Genomic DNA, 24,230 nt, shown 5'->3' with positions numbered 1-24,230 from the left:
GTGATGGGATTCACTTACCCTGGCATTGTAAGAATGCAACCAAGGGCTGTCTTTTCCTTTTTCTTGATTTTTTCCCTTTTTTTTAGGGAGAGGGCACGAAGTGTAAATATACTTGACAACCACGGGTTCAGCAAAGTGACCTTCCAAAGTACCTTGAGCTAAGTCAAATTCTTAATGACTAGAGAGGGTATAAACAACTGCAAAATCATATTACTCACAAACTACTGGTCAACTTTGACTTGTCAGTCCTACCTGAAATGAAAGAAATGTAGATCATGATCCCTGCATACAAGAAATTTACAACCTACTATAATTAATTAAATGAAGGATAGTGATAACAGTCTTCAAAATATACTTTGACATTGTGGGTCATTTAAAAAATCTCTCTGTACATAATATGTAACTAAATGGAGATAAATTTCAATCAGCTTTCTTCACTGTGAGTTGGACCTAAATGGTTTCTTATGCAAGACATATTAGATAAAAGTGATATCTTATTTGTTCTTTTGCTAAGTCACTTTGTAAACAACATTTCACTTACATTTATAGGCATTTATAACTTGCCTCCAATATGCATTGGATATATAGCTGGTGGTTTAATTATGAAGAAGTTCAAGATTACTGTCAAACAAGCTGCCCACATAGGATGCTGGTTATCTTTAATTGAATATCTTCTCCATTTTTTGTGTTTTCTCATGATCTGTGATAATTCTTCAGTTGCTGGCATAACTACCACTTATAAAGGGTATGTTGTTTTCTAATGAACGTCATACTTTTAGAACAGTTAATAATATATTTTATTCAATGATTACCCATGACCAGATCATTAGCTAATTGGAATTAATAACAATAATCCATGGTCTTTATCTTTCCTCCATCTGTCAATTGTAAGCCTATCCCTCCAGGCTCTAGGCTTATTAAAGAGCCTGGGAACATATTATAGGGTTAGTGAGTTTATGATTGCACATGTGTGTGTGTGTGTGTGTGTGTGTCTTTTTGATATCCTAGTAGATATTAAAGTTGATATCAAAGAAGCTACTGATAGCTTTTTAGGTTGTATTAGGATATGTGATCCATATATTTTATACTCTCATAAATGGGTAAAATTAAGAATTAACTATATAGTCTCAATCACCTTTATATGTTTCCACAATGGGCTTACATCCAGCATAACTGAATCCTAATACATGATATATTAATTCATATGTAAATTCATACATTTCATTTGTCTAAGTAGGTCTCTATCATTGAATAGTTTTGGGTTTGTATTTGAGGGTTATCTGAATTTATAGGAAAGTTATGCATAGTAATGTTTTCTTTTGACTTTTTGATAATATACATCCTAACAGATGTGAGATGATATCTTGTGGCTTTGATTTTTATTTCTCTGATGATTGGTGATGTTGAACATCCTTTCATTTACTTATTGGCCATTTGTATATCTTCTTGGGAAAATTTTCTATTTAGTTCCTCCGCCCATTTTAACACTTGGTCTTAGCAAAAAGGCTGAGAAGCGATCCTCTGTCCATTTTAAAATCAGATTGTTTGCTTTTTTGCTATTGAGTTTTATTAGTTTTTTAAAATATATTTTGGATATTAACCCTTTATCAGATGTATGATTTGCAAATATTTACTCCCATTCCATAGGGTGTCTTTTCATTTTGTTCCTGATTTCCCTTGCTGTCTGGAAGCTTTTTAGTTGATGTAGTTCCACTTGTTTATTTTTGCTTTTGTTACTTGTGCTTTTTGGTGTCCAATCCAAAAAATCATTGCCAAGACTGATGTCAAGGAGTTTACCCACTATATTTTCTTCTAGGTCTTAAATTTAAGGCTTTAATCCATTTGAGTTTATTTTTAGATAGATAGGGGTCTAGTTTCACTCTTTTGCATGTGGCTGTCCAGGTTCCCAATATCACTTATGAAGAGAGTATCCTTTCTCCACAGTAAATTCTTGGTTTGCTTGTTATAATTAACTACATATGCATGGTTTATTTATGGGTTCTCTATTCTGTTCCATAATCTTTGTGACTCTTTTTTATGCTAATACCATACTGTTTTGATTACTATAGCTTTGTAAAATAGTTTGAAATCAGGAAGTGGGATACCTCCAGCTCTGTTCTTCTTTCTCAAGATTGCTTTGACTACTATTTTGGGGATCCATAAAAATTTTAGAATTGTTTTTCTACGTTTATGAAAAATGCCACTGGAATCTGTTTAGGGATTGCACTAAATCTGCAGATTGTTTTGGGTAGTATGGACGTTTTAGCAATATTAATTCTTCTAATCCATGAGCATGGAATACCTTTCTATTTATTGGTGTCTTCCTCAGTTTCTGTCATCAATGTCTTGAAGTTTTCAGTGTACAGATTCTCACATCCTTGGTTTAATTTATTCCTTAAGTATTTATTCTTTTGATGCAATTATTGGATTGTTTTCTTAATTTCTCTGCTAATGTTTTGTTGAGGCTGAGCTTCACAAGGTGCTGACCATGTTCTACTGTTGGGCAAGGTTGCTGGCCAGGCTCTCTGGAGGAGAGAGGCCTCTAGTTGTATCCCAGAGTTAGGTGGTGCTAGAAACTGCATCCTCTGGTTGGGCAGGATCGCTGTCCACATTCTCTCATCAGGTGAGGCTGCAAGCTCTGCTCCATGATTGGGCAGAGTCACTGACTAGGTTCCCTGCCTGAGCAAGGCTTCAGGCTATGTTCAGCAATTGGGTAGGGCCAAAGGCTGGGCTCTGCTCCTGGCTGGTGCTGTAGTCTGGGCTCTGAGGCTGCCCAGGGTTGCTGTTCAGGCTCCTTGTTTATGTGGGGGCCAGAGATTATGCTTAACAGTAGGGCAGGGCTATTAGCTTGGCTCCCAGACTGAGCAGGGCTATAGGATGGACTCTATGGCTTAGGTTCTCTGGCCAGGCTTTCTGGATGGGTGGGACTGGAGGCTATGCTCAGTAGTTAGGCAGGATTGTGAATTTGCTTCCCTGCCCAAATGGGGCAGTTGAACTGTCTCCACAGCCAGTGTGGCCTGTTGACTAGGTACCCAAATCAAGCAGAAGTGCCAACTGAGCTCCTTGGCTAAAGGAAGTCATCATTCAGCTCTGTAGATGAGCAGAACCACAGGCTGGGATTTGTACTTGGACAATGCTGCAAGTAAGAACACAGTCCACCAAGATCTGAGTGCTGGTTGCTGTAATCCCTGCCCTCCTCTACTTCTCTATCTAATTCTTAATGAGTGAGGCCTGCAGATTCTCCCAGTGATCCTCATGAGGTGAGACCTGAATGGGCCTCCTGGGAAACAACCTATAATGCTGAGGGAGCTTGATGTCACCCTTGGGCTCTCTTTTCCTACTGGTAAAATTGTAGGTCCAGGAGGGCCCTCTCAGTGTGGTGTTATGCTGACCTGGGGTTGGGGCAATTTGATTAGAGTGTAACTACTCCTTGTACCCTTCCAGTGTGGTCTTTCTAGGTCTTCATGGTCCAATGGGGTGCTTTAGCCTCACCCTCAGGTTCTGGGATTTTCACAATGGTATCATATCTATGGATAGCTGCTAATTGGTCTTCTTGGGAGGGAGACTGGTCAAGAACACCTATGTTGCCATTTTGTTGACCACTGAACATTCTTTACACTAGGAGAATGTATTTGTTTACTCAAGTAATTGGGTTTCTAAAGTTAAATGTACTATCTGCATTACAAATTGAACTTACAGATTTTGATCTTCAAGGTTGTTTTCAAACATAAGATCTCTTGTTACTTACTACCATATGGATTAACCATAGGGATTAGGTCATCTTCATTTTTGAGTTCTAATAATACCTGAAAAAAACACCCTCTATATGGAAGGCACTCAGTTAATGCCTGTTTTTTGGCTATTTGTTTACCTGAAGTAAATCATTGAAAAGTGGCTATGTGTCACCAAAGCAGGTTTTTTTCACACATCGATGTTGGGAAGATTTCTGTTTCTACTTTGGGGAGGAGAGGAAATATAATTTTGGATTAAGATGAAAAGAGGAAAAAGAAAATGCTCTAATAGTCTTTCAATATCCATGCATTATTTTAAATCATTTCAGAATGCAACAAGATCTATACGTGGGAAATACCATCCTTGCTGATTGTAACAGGGATTGCAACTGTCCAACTAAAACATGGGACCCTGTGTGTGGAAACAATGGTGTGTCATATATGTCAGCTTGTCTTGCTGGCTGTGAGACATCTGTTGGAACAGGAATAAATATGGTAACACATTCTATTGGTCTTTTTACAGAACTTTGGTTTTATGCATTCCATTGGAACTTTCCAACATGAACTGGCTCCACATTTGATAAAAGTAAAATTAATGTCTTTCTGTATGTTCCGTTGATTTGCCTTTTATTTCATAAATCTTATTTTAAACCTCCACAGTGTCTGACCACTAATCATTTTCTTTATTTTTTTAATTATTTAATTTTGAGTATAGTAGACATTGATCACTGATCTTTAATTTCATAGCAGTGACATCATTACTCAGATTCATTTTTTTGCATTTTTTAAATTTTATTATGTTATATTAATCACCATACATTACATCATTAGTTTTTGATGTAGTGTTCCATGATTCATTGTTTGCGTATAACACCCAGTGCTCCATTCAGTATCATATGCCCTCTTTAATACCCATCACCAGGCTAACCCATTCCCCCACCCCCCTCCCCTCTAGAACCCTCAGTTTGTTTCTCAGAGTCCATAGTCTCTCATGGTTCATCTGCCTTCCAATTTTCCCCCCTTCATTTTTCCCTTCCTACTATCTTCTTTTTTTTTTTTTTTTAACATATAATGTATTATTTGTTTCAGAGGTACAGGTCTGTGATTCAACAGTCTCACACAATTCACAGCGCTCACCATAGCACATACCCTCCCCAATGTCTATCACCCAGCCACCCCATGGCCTCCTACCCCCACCACTCCAGCAACCCTCAGTTTGTTTCCTGAGATTAAGAATTCCTCATATCAGCGAGATCATATGATACTTGTCTTTCTCTGACTTATAACCCTCCTACACTGTTGGTGGGAATGCAAGCTGGTGCAGCCACTCTGGAAAACAGTATGGAGGTTCCTCAAAAAGTTGAAAATAGAGCTACCATACAATCCAGCAATTGCACTCCTGGGTATTTACCCCAAAGATAACAAATGTAGTGATCTGAAGGGGTATGTGCACCCCGATGTTTATAGCAGCAATGTCCACAATAGCCAAACTATGGAAAGAGCCAGGTGTTCATCGACAGATGAATGGATAAAGAAGATGTGGCATATATATATATATATATATATATATATATATATATATATATATATATATTCAGTCCAGAGTATTTTAAAATACACACACACACACACACACACACTGGAATATTATGCAGCCATCAAAAGGAATGAAATCTTGCCATTTGCAGATAATTCATTTTAAAAATACTCTGGACTGAAATATTTTTATCATTGAGATGAAGTTGGTGGTTTTGATCTCAATTATCCAGCTAATTGCTTTGACATTTTTTTCCTTTTCCGTATTTTTCACATTCTGAAAGCTTTTTAAGAAAATGGAATTAGGCTTTTTGTGTATGTGTGTGCCTAAAAAAATGTTATAATATTTAAAGTGTTGGTTGGTAATAAAGTAAAATATAAATTTTGATTCTTATGAAAACCTGGAAACATACAAGAATTTTTAAAGGATAGAATATCCTCTGTTTTTGAAATGAACTATATTTTTTGAAACAAAGCTTTAGTCATAAGAATCTAAATATTTCCACTGAGTATTCTGAAACAAATTTTGTCATACTTCCTGTTGTAACAAAACAGTGTATGTTTTTAAAAGACGTGACTTTAGAATAGCTGAGCTATTGCAAATTTACTCCACATATTTAGAAAGAAATGCTTTTTTATTAAAACCATCCTTCCATGTTTTGTTTTATGCTATAATCCTGAGAGGCATCATAATAGAGATGAGAGTAAAGGGAATAAACAGTCTCCATCTTGATCCAGTTGGCTATGTAGAAAATATCTGTGATTTGTGTTCAAAATTTTACTTTCTTAAATAGGATAATATATTATTTTCACACAGGTGTTCCAAAATTGTAGCTGCATTCAAACATCAGGAAATTCATCTGCAGTTCTTGGGCTGTGTGACAAAGGACATGACTGTTCCATGATGCTCCAGTACTTTTTAATCTTGTCAGCAATTGGCAGTTTCATTTATTCTTTATCTGCCATACCTGGATATATGGTTCTCCTAAGGTACAAGAATCATTTTCTTTATTTGGATTCCTTTCTGGTCCTTAATTAAGGTAACTTTTCTCAGAAAGCCACTTGGAGCCTACATTATCTAAGAATTCAGTGTTTTCATATATCATTTAATAAGAGTTTTACATTAGGCATTGTTGAATTTTACAAAGTTTTATAGTTCAGGAATATGAATATTCATCTTTTGGCATTTCTCTCCCTATATTTCCCTTCCTTATTTTTTGCAGTTAAATTATGTGAACCTCTCATTGTTTAACACAAGAGACACATTTATATTTTAGCGTAAACTGTATGAAATGGTCATTTCGATAGGTAGAGTGGTTGCCTAGCAGTCATTTTATATGGCTCAAGCTATAAGATAGCAGAGTGTAAAGCTCTCAGAAGTTTCACCAGTTAATATCTACAGGGCATTAAACAGGTCACTTGATCTGAGCTTCATTTCCTTAAATCAAAAATAGGCATAATAATAAGTGTTCAACTCTTTTTACAAGGCTATGAGAGACAAATGATGAAGGGCTTTCTCAAACGAGGAAACTGCAGAGCTCCAATTCAAACTTAGGTGTCCTACAAATGTGTTCATGGAATTCCAGTATTCTTCATGCCTAGTAAACAATCATAAACATTCCTAGTAAACAAAATTTGCATCTTTTTCTCTTTTCTTCATATATTATTGGAACTTAGAAGCAGAGTTAAGATAATAACTTTGATTCTCAGTTCGTAGCACATTATCCTCATAGGCTGGGACAAGTTTTCATGTTTTATTTTGCTTTTTTTTTTCATTCCATTTTTCACTTCCTCTTACCATATGTACCCACATGAATATTATTATAGCTATATCATATATCACAGGTATTGTGCTATACAACTTGTTTTGGTTCATAAGGCACAGGCATACATAAATTCATCAAGTACTGCTAGGACTTACGAGTTATTCTCACACCTTCACTGCATGTGACTTCCTACCTCCTTCAGCCTCACTAACACTTGGAATTATCTAACCTTTGGACTTTGACTACTCCAATGGGTATAGAATGGTAGCTCACTGATGTTTTAATATGTGATTTCCTGATTCAGTGTGTTTAAGCATCTCTTCAAATTTTTTTTAGGTATTTAGGCTTCTGCTTCAAGATGCTTATTGGTTTTCTTTGTCCATTTTCTATTACATTTCCTGTATTTTTCTTGGTGATTTTGTTGATTACTGTCTAAATTATAAATATTAATGTAATATTGTTTACATGATACAATTATCTCCTACTCTCTCATCTTTAATTTCTCCACAGCATCTTTCATGAAATTAAATCCTAAATTTTATTGTACTGAAATCCAACTATTTTCTTGCCTTGGGGAGAGTCATATTTTATAAGTATTTTTACATTCCTAATTTATAAAAATATTCACCTAAATTTTATGCTAACATTTATAGCTTCACCTTTTACATATGGTTCTTTAAACCATCACAAGTCTACTTTTATGTGTGGTGCAAGGGAGACAGTTGTTCAATGTTATTTTTTTCCATATAATAGTTTTCCTAACATCAATATAAATAAGAGGTCCCTTCTCTGTTGATTTGTGGTAGCACCTTTATCATATCTCATGTTTTGATATTACATGAGTCTATTTTTCACTTTTATTCTTATTCCACATTTTGTCTGTTCTCATACTGGTACCATATTGATTTTATTACTTTGATATTGTGTATGTTAATATCTTGTATGGTAACTCTTACTCACCCGCCCACCACTGTCACCTTTACTCTTTTTTCTTTTCTTCACAAATTGATTTAGCTACTGATGTATGGATCTTTATACTCACGTAGGAATTTTGATGGAGTTTGTGTGGATTCCATAGATTAATTGGAGAAAATCTGGCATCAAATATTTGTGAAAATGGAATATCTTTCCATTTATTTAAATTTTCTTCTATAGATACTATACACACATAATCCAAATATATACATACATACAAGATTATATCATTTATAATTATAAACATATACATATCCAAGTATGTCTGTCCACACACAGAAATGGATATGTTTGTATGGATACATACGGGTATGTATTTATTTGTGATTGTAAGTGGCACTATTTTCTCTTACATTTTCTAGTTGGTTATTGTTGATTTAGAGGAGTGCTGTTAATTTTTTAAAGTTTAGTTTTTAATCCAACAACTTAGTCTAATAATTTGTTGATTTTCTTAGGCTTTCTATATAGAAATATGTGTAAATATGGAGAGTTATAGCTCTTCACTTCTAAACCTTACACATCTTAGGCTTTTTAAATTTTCTTATCATCAACTTGGATCTCCAAAACTGTGTTGAACGATGGTGGTGATAGTGAGTATTCTTGTACTTTTCTAATCTTAATGGAAACCATATGAATTTTTCCATTATACTTGCTGTAGATTTTCAGTATATAGTTTTCATCGAGTTTCTAAGTCTTTAATATTAAACTTTATTAAATGTATTTTTCTGCATCTATGATTCTATAATTTTTCTACTCAGTATTTTTAGTGTAGTAAAATATAATGGTAGTTTTTTTATGTTAAAATGATTGCATGGATGAGAAAGACCATAGTTAGTTATGGTATATTTTATATATGATGTGGTTTGTTTAAATACTTTATTTAAAATTGTCATATCTATGTTGTTAAGTAAAACAGACCTACTATTTTTTATTCTTTTTTTGCTTTGGGATCATTTGAGACCCCACAAAATGAATTGATAAATTTTCTATTTTTTAATTTCTGGAACTACTTATATTAAACATCTGTCTGTTGAAAGTTATATATATCCACCTGTAAAAGTATTTATGCTCTGGGCTCATTTGGACAGTGATATTTGATTATTATTTCCATTTATTCAGTGTTAGCACCTATTCACATTTTCCATTTCTACTTATACCTGTTGTATACTTACTTGCTAGTGAATAGGAGTTTATAATCTTTTATCATTCTGATATTCTCTGATGTATCTGAAAGGTTTACCCTTTTTTCTTATGTATTTTGTTTATTTGTCCCTTCTTCATTTTTTCTTGATCACTCTTGCCAGAGGCATATGTTTTATTTTTCTTCTTTTAAAGAATCAGTTTTGGTTTTGTTAATCTTTATTTCATGTATTTCTGCACTTCTTATTTTTTTTCTTTTAGGCTTGCTCTGTTTTTCTTTCACTGTTTGAGTTTAATACTTAGATCACTTGTTCATTTTGACTACTGTATATAAAACTATACATTTCCTCCCAACTACCACTTTAGCTATGCCTCAACTAGTATTTTCTTTCAAGATTTTTAACTATTTTGCAGTTTCTTTTATGATTTGCCCCACCAGACCAAGTTTATTTATTAATGTGTTATATAATGTTCATATCTATTAGAACTTTCTATAGGTATTGTTTTCTTATTGTTATTCCATTTTTATGTTCAGAGAACATATTCTGAAAGATTACAGATTGGGGAGGTGGGATATCAATCCTTTCTTTGGGGCCTAGTGCATTTTTTGAGTATTTCATGTTTTTCTGGAAAGAATGGGTAACTTCTGCCTTTTGAGTATACAGTTCTCATATCTCTTGGATTGAAGTACTTTGTTATCAAACTTTTTTAAATGTAATTCATCAGTTTTTCAGAGATATGTGTTCAAATCTGTAAATATTGTTGATGCATTTCTCCCTATAATTCTGCCAGTTCTTTTTATTATGTTCAGTTAGCTAACATATAGTACATCATTAGTTTTTAATGTAGTGTTCAGCAATTCCTTAGTTGCGTACAACACTCAGTGCTCATCACAACATGTGCCCTCCTTGATACCCATCACCTGTTTTTTTAATTTATATATTTGGAGGCTATATTATAGGATGCAAATATGCTTTTGGTCATTATACTTCTATTATTAGCATCATTTAATTCTCTTCTTTACCTTTTAGCTATTTCTTTCAAGGAATTATATTTTGTTTCTTATTAAAATTGCCATTCTAGCTTTCTTTTGGTTCACTGTTCCTGTTATATCTTTTCCCTTCCCTTTATTTTCAGTCTTCAATCCTTTCTTATGCTTCATAGATAATTTGCTAGGTATGATTTTATCATCTAAAAATGGTACCTTTAACCCACTTATGTTTCTTATAATTATTGTGGTAAGGGTCTTTTTGCTATTTTATTTAATATATTCTATTTATTTAACTTTCTTTTTACTTCTTTTTTGCTTTCCATTGTACAGTGGTACCCCTTTATCTGCAAGGGATATATTTTAAGATCTCCAGTGGATGCCTGAAACCATGGATAGTACCAAACCCTACATTATGTTTTTTTCCTATATATTAGACACAGCAAGAGATTAACAACAATAACTAATAATGAAATAGAACAAGTGTAACAATATACTGTAATGAAAGTTAAGTGCATGTGGTCTCTCTCACTATCAAAATATCTCGTGCTGTACTCACCTTTTTTTTTTTTTTAGATTTTATTTACTTGACACAGAGAGAAAGAGCACAAGCAGGGGGAGTGGCAGGCAGAGGGAGAGGGAGAAGCAGGCTTCCCGCTGAGTAGAGAGTCCTGCTTGAGGAGCTCCATCCCAGGACCCTGGGATCATGACCTGAGCTGAAGGCAGACACTAAACCCACTGAGCCACCCAGGCGCCCCTGTACTCACCCTTTTCCCTTTTGTGATGATGTTAGATGATAAAATGCCTACATGATGAGATGAAAGGAGGTGAATGATGTAGGCACTGTGATACAGGGATCGTAGCATTTGGCTGCTTTTGATCTTCCAGTGATGTGTCAGCCTGTGGACCATCTGCTTCCAGACTGCGGTTGACTGTGGGTAACTCAAACCACAGAAAGTGAAACCACAGATAAGGGGGAAACTATGGTATATACTGGATATTCTTCTGCTGCTTTGAAAGCTGTATATCTTTCAAATGGTTAACCTGATTATTGAAATTCTTAACTACATTAATGTTTTACTATCAATTCCAAAACTTTTCAGTTTTAGTATCTATCCCCTAATAAAACAAGTACCTAATCAGGCTCTCTTCACGACTCTACTTTCTTCCCCCACCTCTTGCCAGGACCATATTGTAGAATTTAACCCTGAGGCTTTTATTAATACACTTGTGTTTGTCTCTATTTTTGTGGAATCTTCCTGGATCTCTTACCATGATGGTAGAGGAGCGCAACATCAATGCTACTCTGCCAGTTTAAAGAACAATTTCAATTTCTCTCAGCATTTTCCCATGATTTGCATGCTAATTCTTCTGATTCTTGGATTCTAGAAATTGATGTTACTATCAATGCCAATCAATGATAGAGTTCATAGAACAGTTTCAACTGTTTCAACTGCTTAAATAATTTCTTTGCTATTAGTATTTCATGCTTCTGTGAGATCATTAAGTGGTATATTAGAGATGGAGGGGAAAGAAAAATTTTTCAGGAAAATGTAATGCCCTATTTTCTGTATTAAATGGAAACCATGGGACTCAGAGGATCATGCTGGGTCTCGTGGCTTTCTTAACTTTCTTCTGAGTAAAATCATTGATGTTGTCTAACTAACCTATGTGTCAGGAAGATAATGTCCAGATCAAACTATGAGGTTTTCAAATTTAGTAAAACACTTACATTGAGAAAATGCCAATAAGATGACATTTTTGCTAAAAATGTATTGCATGCTTTTGTGAAGAAAGCTGCTTTTATTTTCTCAGCTTTGAGTTAATCAGGGAAGGGAATACAGTGGAACTCTCAAAGTGAATTCTTTGGTGAGTTAGCCATGTTGATGCCGGAGTGAGCGGGACACCAAAAGGGCCCCATTGGGGAATTATAGTCTTCATTTCTACATATAGGAGTTTCAGGCAACAGTGCAAAAGTGGGGGAATTTTTGGAGAGAATGGAGAGATCTGTGTGACTCAAAATGATACCAAATCACATAAAATATGTTTGCTTTGGATTTCTTTGTCATATTCCTTTGAAAATTTTTATTTTTGCTTTCTTTCTGCCTTACATTTATTTATATAAAGTCTTGGCTTTTCTGTATTTTGTCAATACAAATAATTTAAATACAGCAAGGGTTGCATAGTTTTGTTTTAGGCTGAAGGTTTAATGAAGAACTGCCACTTCAATAAGTAGATATTGGGGTAGAAATTGATATGAAATATTTTCTTCTTTGATAACTCTCTGATAGAAATGGATGAGCAAAAAATGATGGGTAAAATGCCAAGGATCAGAAGTAGAGGTCCTGTGCAGGCTGTATATTGGATTATTAGGCCTTGAATAACCAAGTATGCAAAACAATTTTCTAGTGCCCAGTGTGTTACCAGCATACAAAAAGTTAAAAAAAAAAAACTATGACAGTATTTAAATCTCTACTTTTATTTTATTTGTGAATTTACTTATTTTTTTAGGTGTATCAAGCCTGAAGAGAAGTCTCTTGGTGTGGGGTTACATACATTTTGCACAAGAGTATTTGGTAAAAATAGTTATTTTTTCCAACATCAGATCATTAAATACTAAGTAAATGAAATCATTCTCTCAGAGTAATAGTCTAGCAAATACCCCTTCTGTTTGCAGCACTTTGTAATTTATATGAGAATGAGGGACAATAAGACATGGAGAACTTCCCCCCTTTACTTGAAAAAGACTTATCTGAACTTAATTCTACTTTTCATCTATTAGAAGATTTTAAAAGCAAATGCACAAAAAAATGTCTTGTACACATGATTGGCCCAAAGCACTGCAGAAAAAATTAAGAATCATTAATTCATTGTTTTTCTATATCAATAATTTTATGTTGCATTTATCCATCACATTACTTGTCCTTTATAATTTAGAAACTTTATAGTAAAAGTAACTTCTAATTTCTAAAAATAAAACCTAAAGCATTCTATTTTATTTGTTTATTAAACAAATAAAGTTTATCTAAACTTTATTTGTTCTACAGATAGGGAAAATGTTTCCAAACAAAATAATGTACCTTAATTCTTACCTTGTTGATGGATTATTCCTTCTCCCTTCTTTAATTGCAGCTGGAATTCCTGCACCTATATATTTTGGAGCTTTAGCGGATTCCACATGTTTACATTGGGGAATTTTGAAATGTGGTGAGTCAGGGGCATGCAGGATATATGACTCTGCCTACTTCAGGTAAAGATAATAAATTTTTTGAAGAATTGTTTTCCAAGCACAGGCTGTACATGAAATGGCACCATTCACGTATAACATTTTCTTTGTCAGGTACTAGACTACTTTTGGTTGTGTTTCCAGAATATATGCTAATACTATATCTTTATTCCTTATTTATATACTAGAATCTTATTTCCTTACTATATTCAAAGTACTTGTTAAATGTAAGCATGGATGGCTTCCTTAACGTAGCCTTTCAAAATGATCTTTGTTAAATTGGTAGCAATCAGTATATTATTGAAAGTCATAGCTGTACATACACTTCCTATCTAAATTACATTACTCTCTAAAGTGTTCCCATTTTATCCTACATCACTTTTAACATCATACTAGCTTGAATCTTTACTTCCTTTCATATCCACCTCTACTTTTCAAAATGATATGTTTCCTCCTTCATTAAATTTTGCTGACACAATATTCTTCATGTCTCATAAAGGCTTATTTTTTTGTTAATATAAGTCTGATTTTAAACAAAGCTCAAGATCATATTAATGTGTTTTTAACAAAACACTTCCATTTTGTTATTTTCACATTTCTTTTGTGTTAATTTCTCTTGATAGGGCAGTACAAAAACTCTTCCATTTACTAAAAAAAATTTAGCATTCTTTAAAACATGTTAAGGTCCTATGTTGATTAACAAAAGGATATATGTGAAGAACTGTGAGGAGGGCAGACAGCATGAGATTCCTGTTTTCATCAGTTCTCTGTTCCCCTAAAGCTCTACAGGGGTAATGTGGAGGTGGGCCCAGGCACACACTGTACATGCAATGGGTTTGCCTCACAGCTGAGAAACCGCAAGGATCGCTAGTGTAGATCAGCCTCATCCTGCTGCCAGGATTCCTGTTGATAGTAGCCTTAACTAAATGCTATTTCAGACAAAATAATTATATTTGGTACCAAACTCTATCAGTCAGATTAATTAGAGTGGCTGATAAAGTGTACTCATGAGAAAATTCACCAGATGTTAATATTGTGTAGAAACAGGCGGTGGATATCGTTAGTAGACAGTTCTCCATGGGTCTCTTACATTTCTGCATATCTTGTTAGCAGAGCCTTTTGCTGTAGACTAACTTTTCAAGAATGCTTGAATAGTAAATGACCTTGGAAGATATAGGTGATGTTTTCCTGTGGAGCAGAGTTTGCTGTCTAGGATGATAAAAATAGTAACTCTCTCTATGGCAAATGTTGGCAATTGGCTTGCAGCCCATTTAAAAGAATGGGATTTCCTAAACTCAGGATTTCTTAGCTGTGATCCAAACCCATAGTGTGCACAAAATCCACATAGGTCTCTCACTGTGTGATTCCTTTGGGACTTGAAGGTTAAGGAAAACCAACCTGAATTTGCAGCTTTTGCTGACTGCTGTACTGTGAGTAAAAAAGCCCTGTGTCTCTGACCTAGCAGTCTTTATCTTGAGCCAGCTTTCATGCAACTGTGGCAGGCTAACCTGTTAGCTTCAAATCCAGGTAGTGGTGCCTGGGTGGCTCAGTCATTAAGCCCAGGGTCCTGGGATTGAGCCCCGCATCTGACTCCCTGCTCCGCAGGAAGCCTGCTTCTCCCTCTCCCACTCCCCCTGCTTGTGTTCCCTCTGTCACTGTGTCTCTCTCTGTCAAATAAATAAATAAAATATTAAAAAAAATAAAATCCAGATAAAGTCTAGGACTCTTTTGCAGTTCTTAAGAACAGAAATACTGATTAACTTTAAATTTTGCCAAAAATGTAAGGATATAAGGATGGCCACTTACATTTATTCCAAGCTACTAGAAAGGAAGAAAGGGATTAAGGAAAATTCAATGGAAGCAGGAAATAGGAAAATAAAAGCATACAAAATAAGTTGAAAAATAAACCTAAATATATCAGGTTTATCAATAAATGCAAAGCAAAGGAACTTACTTCTTAAAAGATAGTGACTTTCATGTGAGTTTCAGTGTTTTCAAAATTCTAGCTATATGTTATTTGCAAGACACAGCCTAAGAAATAAAGTGTGAGGAAAGGCTGAAGATAAAAGTCAGAAAAGATATACCAGGCAGATATTAAATCAAACTTCTGTGGTTATATTAATGACTATGAGACAAAATAGAATTTAAAGTGAAAAGGATTGGGGCACCTGGGTGGCTCAGACGGTTAAGCATCCAACTCTTGATTTCAGCTCAGGTCTTGATCTCAGGGTCATGAATTCAAGCCCTGCATTGGGCTCTATGCTGGGCGTGAAGCCTACTTTAAAAATAAAATAAAATAAAATAAAGTGAAAAGGATCAATAGAATTAAAGAAGGATATTACTTAATAATAAAAGAAATGCTTCATCAATAATATATAGCAGTAATCAACCTATATATATCTATCAACCTAATCTCAAACATATAAAACAAAAAATTCACAAAATTACAGGAAGAAATTTAAATCAGAGTGGAAAATTTCAACAAACTTTCCCAATGAGTGAATAGAAAATGTAGGCAAAAAATTATTGAGGATAGAGAAAATTGTGAACCACCATATTGTACAATCTATCTAATAGATCTATCTATCTAATAGATATATAGCAATTTAAAAAAAGCCTAACCAATAGAATATACATCTTTCTCAAGCCTATAATAAACATTTATTACAACTAAGTCCAATGCCACAAAGTTAAAAAAAAAAAGTGTTGATACCACGTAACCACTATTTTCTGTCCATAATGCAATGCAATTAGAAACTATGATAAAATGTTGCCAAAACCTCACACGTGAAATTACTTACAGGTCAAAGAATAAATTATAATAAAAATAATGAAGTAACTAGAACTCTATGTTAGTGAAAGCACTGTTAGGAAAACCTGTGTGACAAGACTAAGCCAGTACTCAAAGGTATATTTAGAAATTTAAATATATGTATGTTTTTAAAAGACTGGAAATTAGTGACTCAGAATTTAGAAAAAGGACAATGTAACTTCAAATAAAGTAGAAAAACCTGATAAATAATTCATTAAGTTATGTATTGATATATTTCCTATTTCAAATAAGAACAATAGATACAATATATTTTTTAAATTCCAAAGGGATATAACTGGGTTCAAAGACAATATACACAGAATGAAATGTATTCCAATTATTTAAAATGTAAAAACATATAAAGTAATTCTATACATTACGAATATATACATATACACTTTGTAAAACTATAAAAATAAACTAGAAACAAAATCCATAACATTCAACATAGTTTTACACCTAGGAAGGGCTAAAAGATAATATCATAGGGGCACACAGGGATTTCAATGTATTAGTTTTTTCTTTTGAATTGGTCTGAAACAAAAATGGTAAAATTTAATCATTTTGAAAACCTGGGTGGTAAGTACAAACATATTAGTTAACTTATTTTTTCTGTATTCTTGAAGTGTTTCATTATAACATTTTAGAAGTAAAAGACGAAATAAAAAGATGATGAAATTAATAGACTACACACCACAGAGGTAACCAAAAAAGTAAAACACTGTTTTTTGAAAAGATTAAAATATAATAATAATAATACTCTGGAAAGGCAAATAGAGAGGAGGTACAAATAAATGCTATAAAGAATAAAAAATGAAATATAAGTACAAATACTTAGGGATTTTAGATACAGCAATTTGGAAATATTAAATAGTTTTCTAGATGAGTATATATTACCAAATTTTATTATAAATACATAGAAAACATGAATATTTTCATAGCTATTTAAAAACATGAATCAGTCAAAAATTCCCATCCTCCAAGGACACCAAGTCCAGATTCTAAGACAAGTTTTACAAACCTTCAATGAACTGATGATTTCTGCATAATACATGTCATTCTGAAAAATGGAAAAAAAGGGAAAATTTCCCAATTCATTTACAAAACTAGTACAATTTTGATATTCACATTAGACAAGTTCAGTAGAAGGAAAAAAGTGCAGGCTGATTTTACTTACAAATATGCATGTAAAAATTCTAAATAAAAATGAATAAATCAAGGGACGCCTGGGTGGCTCAGTCGGTTAAGCGACTGCCTTCGGCCCGGGTCATGATCCCAGGACCCTGGGATCGAGTCCCACATCAGGCTCCTTGCTCAGCAGGGAGCCTGCTTCTCCCTCTCTCTCCCTCTGCTTGTGCTCTGTCAAATAAATAAAATCTTAAAAAAAAATGAATAAATCAAATCTAATGTATAAAACACTCACTAATGGAGTTTATATTATGCATGCATGGATGGTTCAATATGAGAAGACTCTATTAATCTAATATACCCTATTAACTCAGTAAAAGGGGTAAGATCTTGGATATTCTGCTAACTATATGCAGAAAAATAATTTGGTGATATTTTACATACTCATAATTAAAACTTTGAGCAAACTCAGAATAGAAGAGGAAGTTCCTTAACTTGATTAAGGCCATCAACGCCCCCACCCAAGTAGAAATCACAATTGATGGTGATTTCTTTGGAAGCATTCTTAATTAGATAAATTAGATCTTAATTAGATAAATAAAACTGCTATTGCTGTCAGTGTTACATTTAAATTAGAGGCTCAATTTTATGTAAAAGGATTTAAAAAACCCAAAGGATTAGAAAAGAAGAAAAGAAGTGTGAATTTTCTGGATGAAAAATTCCAAAAAAACGTTTAACAAATGTTAGAATTAATAAGTGAGTTCAGAAAAGTTGCTTATATAACATTGACATGCAAAACAATTAGCTGCTGTTGTCCTCATGGGAATGAAATGTTAATGATTAAGGGTATGCAATACTAGCTTATACTACCCACACTATGCAATATTTAATATGTTTTAACATTTTTTTTGATAGATACATCTACCTTGGCTTGCCCGCAGCTCTAAGAGGAACAAGCTATATTCCAGCCTTTTTAATCCTAATTATTTTAAAGAAGCGTCTTCTACCTGGTGAAAATGCCTGTTCAGGAACCGTGCTTATAGAGGCAAAGGTTACAGGGAAGGAAAATGAATGCAAAGATATGAACCAAAATTCCAAAGTTTTGAATGATGATGAATTGAAAACTAAACTGTAATGCCCCATTATATCATGCTTCCCAGAGTTGGAGAATACACCAGCTTAATTGTTTTTAAAATCAATAGGGATACAGAGTGTAACTTTTAAAGCCTCCAAGAATGAGGCTTTAAAAAAGTAGATTCTGTTATGTTAATAAAATTCAAGATACACATTTAAAACTAAATGTACTCATATTATTGGGGTGCCTGGGTGGCTCAGATGGTTAAGCAACTGCCTTTGGCTCAGGTCGTGATCCCCGGGTCCTGGGATTGAGCCCCGCATCGGGCTCTCTGCTCAGCGGGAGGCCTGCTTCTCCCTCTGCTTCTCTTTCTCTCTCTTTCTGTCTCTCATGAATAAATAAATAAAATCTTTCAAAAAAAAATAAAAAAATAAATGTACCCATATTATTATTTTGTCATGTATGGATACAATAAAAAGATGAAAGAATTTTAAAAGACAAGAGGCCCTATTGATGATATTGGGTTTCTGGTTCAAGGGAGTAGAATAAGGAACCATATTTATCTAATTCTTATTTTCTCTCCTTACTCTCCAGCCCACTTAAATAATAGTTAATACATAAATCATTATATAAATCCATAATGGTGAGGAGATTACAGGAAGGGAAGGTGGGAGAAGTGGGTATTAATATACTATGGTTATATATGTGTAATATAAAGGGAATGTGAATTCCTCCAGGGATAGAAGAGTGGAAGAAGGTATAATCTAGAATAAAGTCACAAGGACCCTGGGACGTAGGTAGGAGCCACTGAGTTGCAAGTTCAAATACTACCAAAAAAACTGGTAGCTGTACAGAAAATAGACCAGTTAATTGAAAGACTACCTAAAGACATTTTGAGGACTAATACAATTTCCTGAATGATTAGATGTGTCATATGAGAAGAAGGCAACTGAGAGGAGAAAGACTGGGTAGGTCAAGCCTATGAGTTAAGTTTTGGAATTGTGGAGTTTGAGATTTCATTTCTCGTTATATTAAAAATAACCATGACTCAAGACAGGAGTTTTGTTGAAACATGAGAGAAGAGCTAATCATTGGAAATGAGGAATGTAACTCAGGGTAGGTGTGATTGCAGCAGTGAGGAATAGTTGAGTGTTTATAGTCGAGTGTTAGAGTCTGATGACAGGAAATTTGGAGTTGGTGGGGAGGAAATGGGAAGAATCATCTGGAAGCTAAAAGGAGGAACAAGGACTTACTCTATTTCCAGAGACTTGTGAGAAACAGGAAACAGCACCACATAAGAAGCTTTTGGGGAGAGGAGAGGAAGATGGTGGCAGAGGAGGAAACCTTTGGCTCATCTTATCCAGTGAACACAGCTAGATAACTAGCAAATCATCCTAAATACTCCAGAAATTGGCCTGAAGACAAATAGAACAAACTGCACAACTAAAGAGAGAGAAGAGGCTGCATCAAAGAAGGTAGGAAGTGCAGAGATGGAATTTAGGGGAGAAACAGATCCCAGGTGCTGCAGAGGGATAAGGAGCTATGTTCTCAGAGAAGGGCAAGATTGAGAGGATTGAACAGGGGGATGGATGCACAAGGAAAATGTTTTCCCAAAGCCACTGGCTTGGAAAATGAGGCTAAATTCTGTGAGTTTTTGCAACCAGCAGGGCTTGAAGACTGGAGTTTTAAAGGTCAGAGGGTTTGGCTGGGATAGAGCGCTGAGGGCACTATACTGCTCCTGGAGAGAAGGTAGGCAAACAATACTCAGGCAGTCAGTTTGGAAACAGTGATCTAAAGAGCACCTGAGGCACACAGTGGGAAAACGATTTGCTCTTCTCAGAGGTTGTCCATGAGAGGCAACATTCATGGAGTTGCCTCTCTGGGAGCAAAGGTGCTTGCTGGCTGGCACCATTTCCCTCCCCCACCCCTCAGCATAAACACAGAACCACCTGCAGGAGGCCAGTTCAGGGTGACCACTGGCTGCCTCATGTGCTAACACCAAGCCCCACTCCCCTGCACTCTGGCAGGACTGCCCTTCTCAGTCAAGCTTGCCTCAGTCCCAGGGCAGCAGTCCCCTCCCCCGCAGAAGACAAGCACAAACCCCTGCCCACACCACATCCCCTGACCAGAGAGTTCTGGAGGGCCCCAGTTACGGTGGAGTTTGTGTCAGGTCTCATTTCACAAGCAGACCAGAGCACACCTACTTAAAACTAGCCATATTCTGGCCAGGGACCAAAAACTGCCCACAATAGGCAAGGAGAACCTCTGCAAACAATTGGCCTGAGGGATAGAGCAGCCAAAACACAAGAGCAGAGTATATGTAGCACATACCTGAGACACTCCCCAAAGCACAAGGCTCTGGGCACCTCATGACCTCTTCATTAGGGCATTACTTTCAGAATGAGGAGACATAACTGGCTTTTCAAATGCAGAGAAGAAGGCAGAAACTTAGACAAAATGCAAAGATGGAGGATTTTATCCCAAATGAAAGAACAATATAAGGCCATGGTCAGAGATCTAAGTGAAACAGAGGTAAGTAACATGCCTGATGGAGAATTCAAAGCAATAATCATAAGGATAATCACTTGGCTTGAGAAAAGAATAGAAGACATCAGTAAGACCCTTACAACAGAGATAAAAGAGTTAAAAAAGAATCAGAGATGAAGAATGCCATAAACAAGATTGGAAACAGGCTTGATGCAATGAACAGCAGGCTGAAAGAAACAGAGGAATGAATTAGTGGCCTAGAAGACAAAATAATGGACAATATGAAGCTGAACAAAAGAGAGAAAGAAGAGTTATGGAACACAAGAATACACTTCGGGAACTCAGGGACTCCATCAAACATAATAATATTCATATTATAGGAGTCCCAGAAGAAGAAAGAGAAAAGGGTGCAGAAAATTTATTTGAGGAAATGATAGCTGAAAACTTCCCTAATCTCAGGAAGGAAACAGACATCCAGATCCAGGAGACATAGAGAATTCCCATCAAAATCAACAAAAGCAGGCCAACACCAAGATGTATTGTAATTAAATTTTCAAATTATAGTAATAAAGAAATAATCTTAGGGGTGCCTGGGTGGCTCAATTGGTTAAGCGTCTATCTTCAGCTCAGGTCATGATCCCAGGGTCCTGGGATAGAACCCTGTGATGAGCTCCTTGCTCAGCGGGGAGCCTGCTTCTCCCTCTCCCACTGCCTGCCATTCCCCCTGCGTGTGCTCTCTCTCTCACTATCTCTTTCTGTGTGTGTGTCAAATAATAAAATATTTTTAGAAAAGAGAGAGAGAGAAAGAAAAAAAAATCCAGTCCTAATTGAGGGAAGAATAAAAGCAAACAAATGTAAGAATATGTCCTTTACTGCGAACTACAGATATATTGGCAGAAGCTTGCTAATTGGTAATCTCTTTCCAACAACAACAACAAAAAAAAAAGAAAGAAAAAAAGAAAGAAAGAAAGAAAGAAAGAAAGAAAGAAAGAAAGAAAGAAAGAAAGAAGAAAGAAAGAAAGAAAGAAAGAAAGAAAGAAAGAAAGAAAGAAAGAAAGAAGAAAGAAAGAAAAAAAGGAAGAGAAGAGAAAGAAAAAGTTTCCTGAGAATATATTTTGTGCTCTTTTTTCTTTCTTTCCTGAACTACGGATATTAGACCTTGAGAAGCAGCAGTCTTCTTGCAACCAAGAGGCAACAGGCATAGGAATGAAGACAACATTTGAGGAAGGTGGAGCAGAAAGATAGCTAGAGCCTGGTGACCTGATGTGGTGCTGAATACCTGCACAAGCAGGGTCAGGGCTAAGTTTTGTGGAGTATTAAGCTTCTAAAACTTGAGAGGAGAGCTTATATAAGAAAAAGGAATTCAAAATTATGAATACAAAATGAGGTTAAAAGGGGATATTTAGAATGAGAAAAAAACAAGAAATTTTATGTCATGTGCTTCAGGACACAATCATGAAAAAAAAAACCTACTGCAAACATTATAGTTAAATAAGAAATATTAAAAGCTTTCTTGCTGAGGATGGGAGTGAGAAGATAATGCTTGTTATCATCATTTCTATTTAACATTATACCCGATGTCCTTGTCAGGGAAATAGGAGGGGAAAAAAAGAATGAAAATTTGTAAGGATAAGAAAAGAAAAAACAAATCATCAGTGACAAGTTGTGTAAACAGAAGATCCAAAAGTTACTACAGGTAAACTGTCCAAACTAATAAGTGAATTTTAACAAATCTCTGGACACACAAAATCAAATGCAGTTTTTCATATATCAATTGCAGTTAGGAAATGATATTGGTAAAGCATACTATGTAGTATAGCATCCAAAAAAACCACACAGTTGAATCCTAGGAATAAATCTCACAGCAAGTATCCAAGACCTCTACCCTCAAAACTACACAAGAGTATCCAGAGAAATTAAGACTTATATCATGCTTATTGATTAAAAGATTTAATATTGTAAGGATGTCAGTTCTGAAATTTATCTACAGATTCCGTGAAATCTCAAACAAAATCCCAGCACTTTTTGAAATGAGGATATTGACAAGATTTTTTGACCTTTACATGGAAATATAAAGGGCCAATGCAATCTTGGAGAAGAAGGGAGTTGGAGAAGCCCACCACCAGATATTAAAATCTATAAAATTAAGGCAATGTGGCATTGGCCACCAATCTCCCATCTCGTGGTGCCACCCACTCTTCCTGGCACTTGCTGGTGCCACTCTCTCTCTCTCCCTTGTGGATGCTTTCTTCATTCAGAATCCAATACTATGTACTGGATTGCTCTCCTACTTGGAAATGCTTCTGAAGTTCCAACACCTCACATCAGACCTCTGTCCTACTTCCTCCCACAGAGATGTCTTCCTCTCCCTGTTCAGGTTCTGACAACCCATGCCAGAATGCCCCGTGTGTTATTGCCCTCTTTATCCCTGTGATGGTTAATGTTATATGTCAATGTGGCTAGGCCACAGTATCCACATATTTGGCCAAACATTATTCTAGATGTTTCTGTGAAGGTATTTTTTAGATGAGATTAACATATAAACCAGTAAACGTTCAGTAAAGTAGATTTTCTTCCATAGTGTGGGTGAGCTTCATCCTACCAGTTGAAGGCTTTACTAACAAAAGACTAAACTCTTTTTAGTTTAGACTAAACTCTTAACCAGTTTTTAGAAGAGGAAATTCTACCAGCAAAGTCTGAGTCTTGGACTCAAACTGCAGAATAAATTCTTCTGGACTCAAACTGCAGAATAAATTCTTCTTGGGTCTCAAAATTGCTTGCCTAATATCTATGCATATTCTATTGATTTTGTTCCTCTGGAGAATCCTGAACAATAATCCTTCCTTGGATTCTGGTACCCATGCTGATCTATCCCTCTTATGCACATTCTCTTAACACTGCTTGAGCTCTTGGGCTTTCACATGCTACTCAGTTCCCTGTAGTTCCCCTCAATAGCTAACCATTTCCCTCATCTACCTACATATCTACTTACTTGGCCCCATCTAATGGCTCAGGATTGAATTATTCAGTTAGAAAAAAAGACAAGGCTAAAGGAAGAAAAGAGAAGGGATAGGAAGGGAGGAGAAAAGGAGAAAAACACAATTGAAAATTTGATAAATTTTGGAAAGTGAATATTATATTGGAATAACATATATTTAGACAGTAGATGCATATTGCCAATTATATTTTCACACTAAGTTTACATATGTCTAGGGTTATATTAATAAATGCTATTACAGAACATTATGGCCTTGACACTTATTTCATATTATCTCCTGCTCTAGATAGACACAAAGAGTTTATTTTATTGACTAAATATTTAAAATGTTTTTCAGTTTGTTCAACCATATAACAAATGCAGGAAAT

At 35.1% G+C, this 24,230-nt stretch overlaps 1 protein-coding gene across 3 annotated transcripts in view; it reads left to right on the top strand.

Moving 5' to 3' along the window:
- SLCO1A2 (solute carrier organic anion transporter family member 1A2) overlaps window positions 1–18,437 on the top strand; it is a 40,164-nt gene extending 21,727 nt beyond the window's left edge. For 2 of the 3 annotated variants that reach the window (XM_028093255.2, XM_088025568.1), the window contains 6 exons: window positions 550–745; window positions 4,061–4,226; window positions 6,085–6,257; window positions 12,648–12,712; window positions 13,269–13,386; window positions 18,218–18,437. In XM_028093255.2, the coding sequence (XP_027949056.1) occupies window positions 550–745; window positions 4,061–4,226; window positions 6,085–6,257; window positions 12,648–12,712; window positions 13,269–13,386; window positions 18,218–18,437 (938 nt within the window). The remainder of the gene's footprint in view (window positions 1–549; window positions 746–4,060; window positions 4,227–6,084; window positions 6,258–12,647; window positions 12,713–13,268; window positions 13,387–18,217) is intronic. The other variant, XM_088025567.1, reaches the window with a different exon arrangement.
- The last annotated feature ends 5,793 nt before the right edge of the window (window positions 18,438–24,230 follow it).

Source organism: Eumetopias jubatus, unplaced genomic scaffold (assembly GCF_037043125.1).
Source record: "Eumetopias jubatus isolate StellerSeaLion01/CBP00866 unplaced genomic scaffold, mEumJub1_p1.0 scaffold_8, whole genome shotgun sequence".
Classification (NCBI taxonomy): domain Eukaryota; kingdom Metazoa; phylum Chordata; class Mammalia; order Carnivora; family Otariidae; genus Eumetopias; species Eumetopias jubatus.
This window is presented reverse-complemented; position numbering and strand designations above follow the sequence as displayed.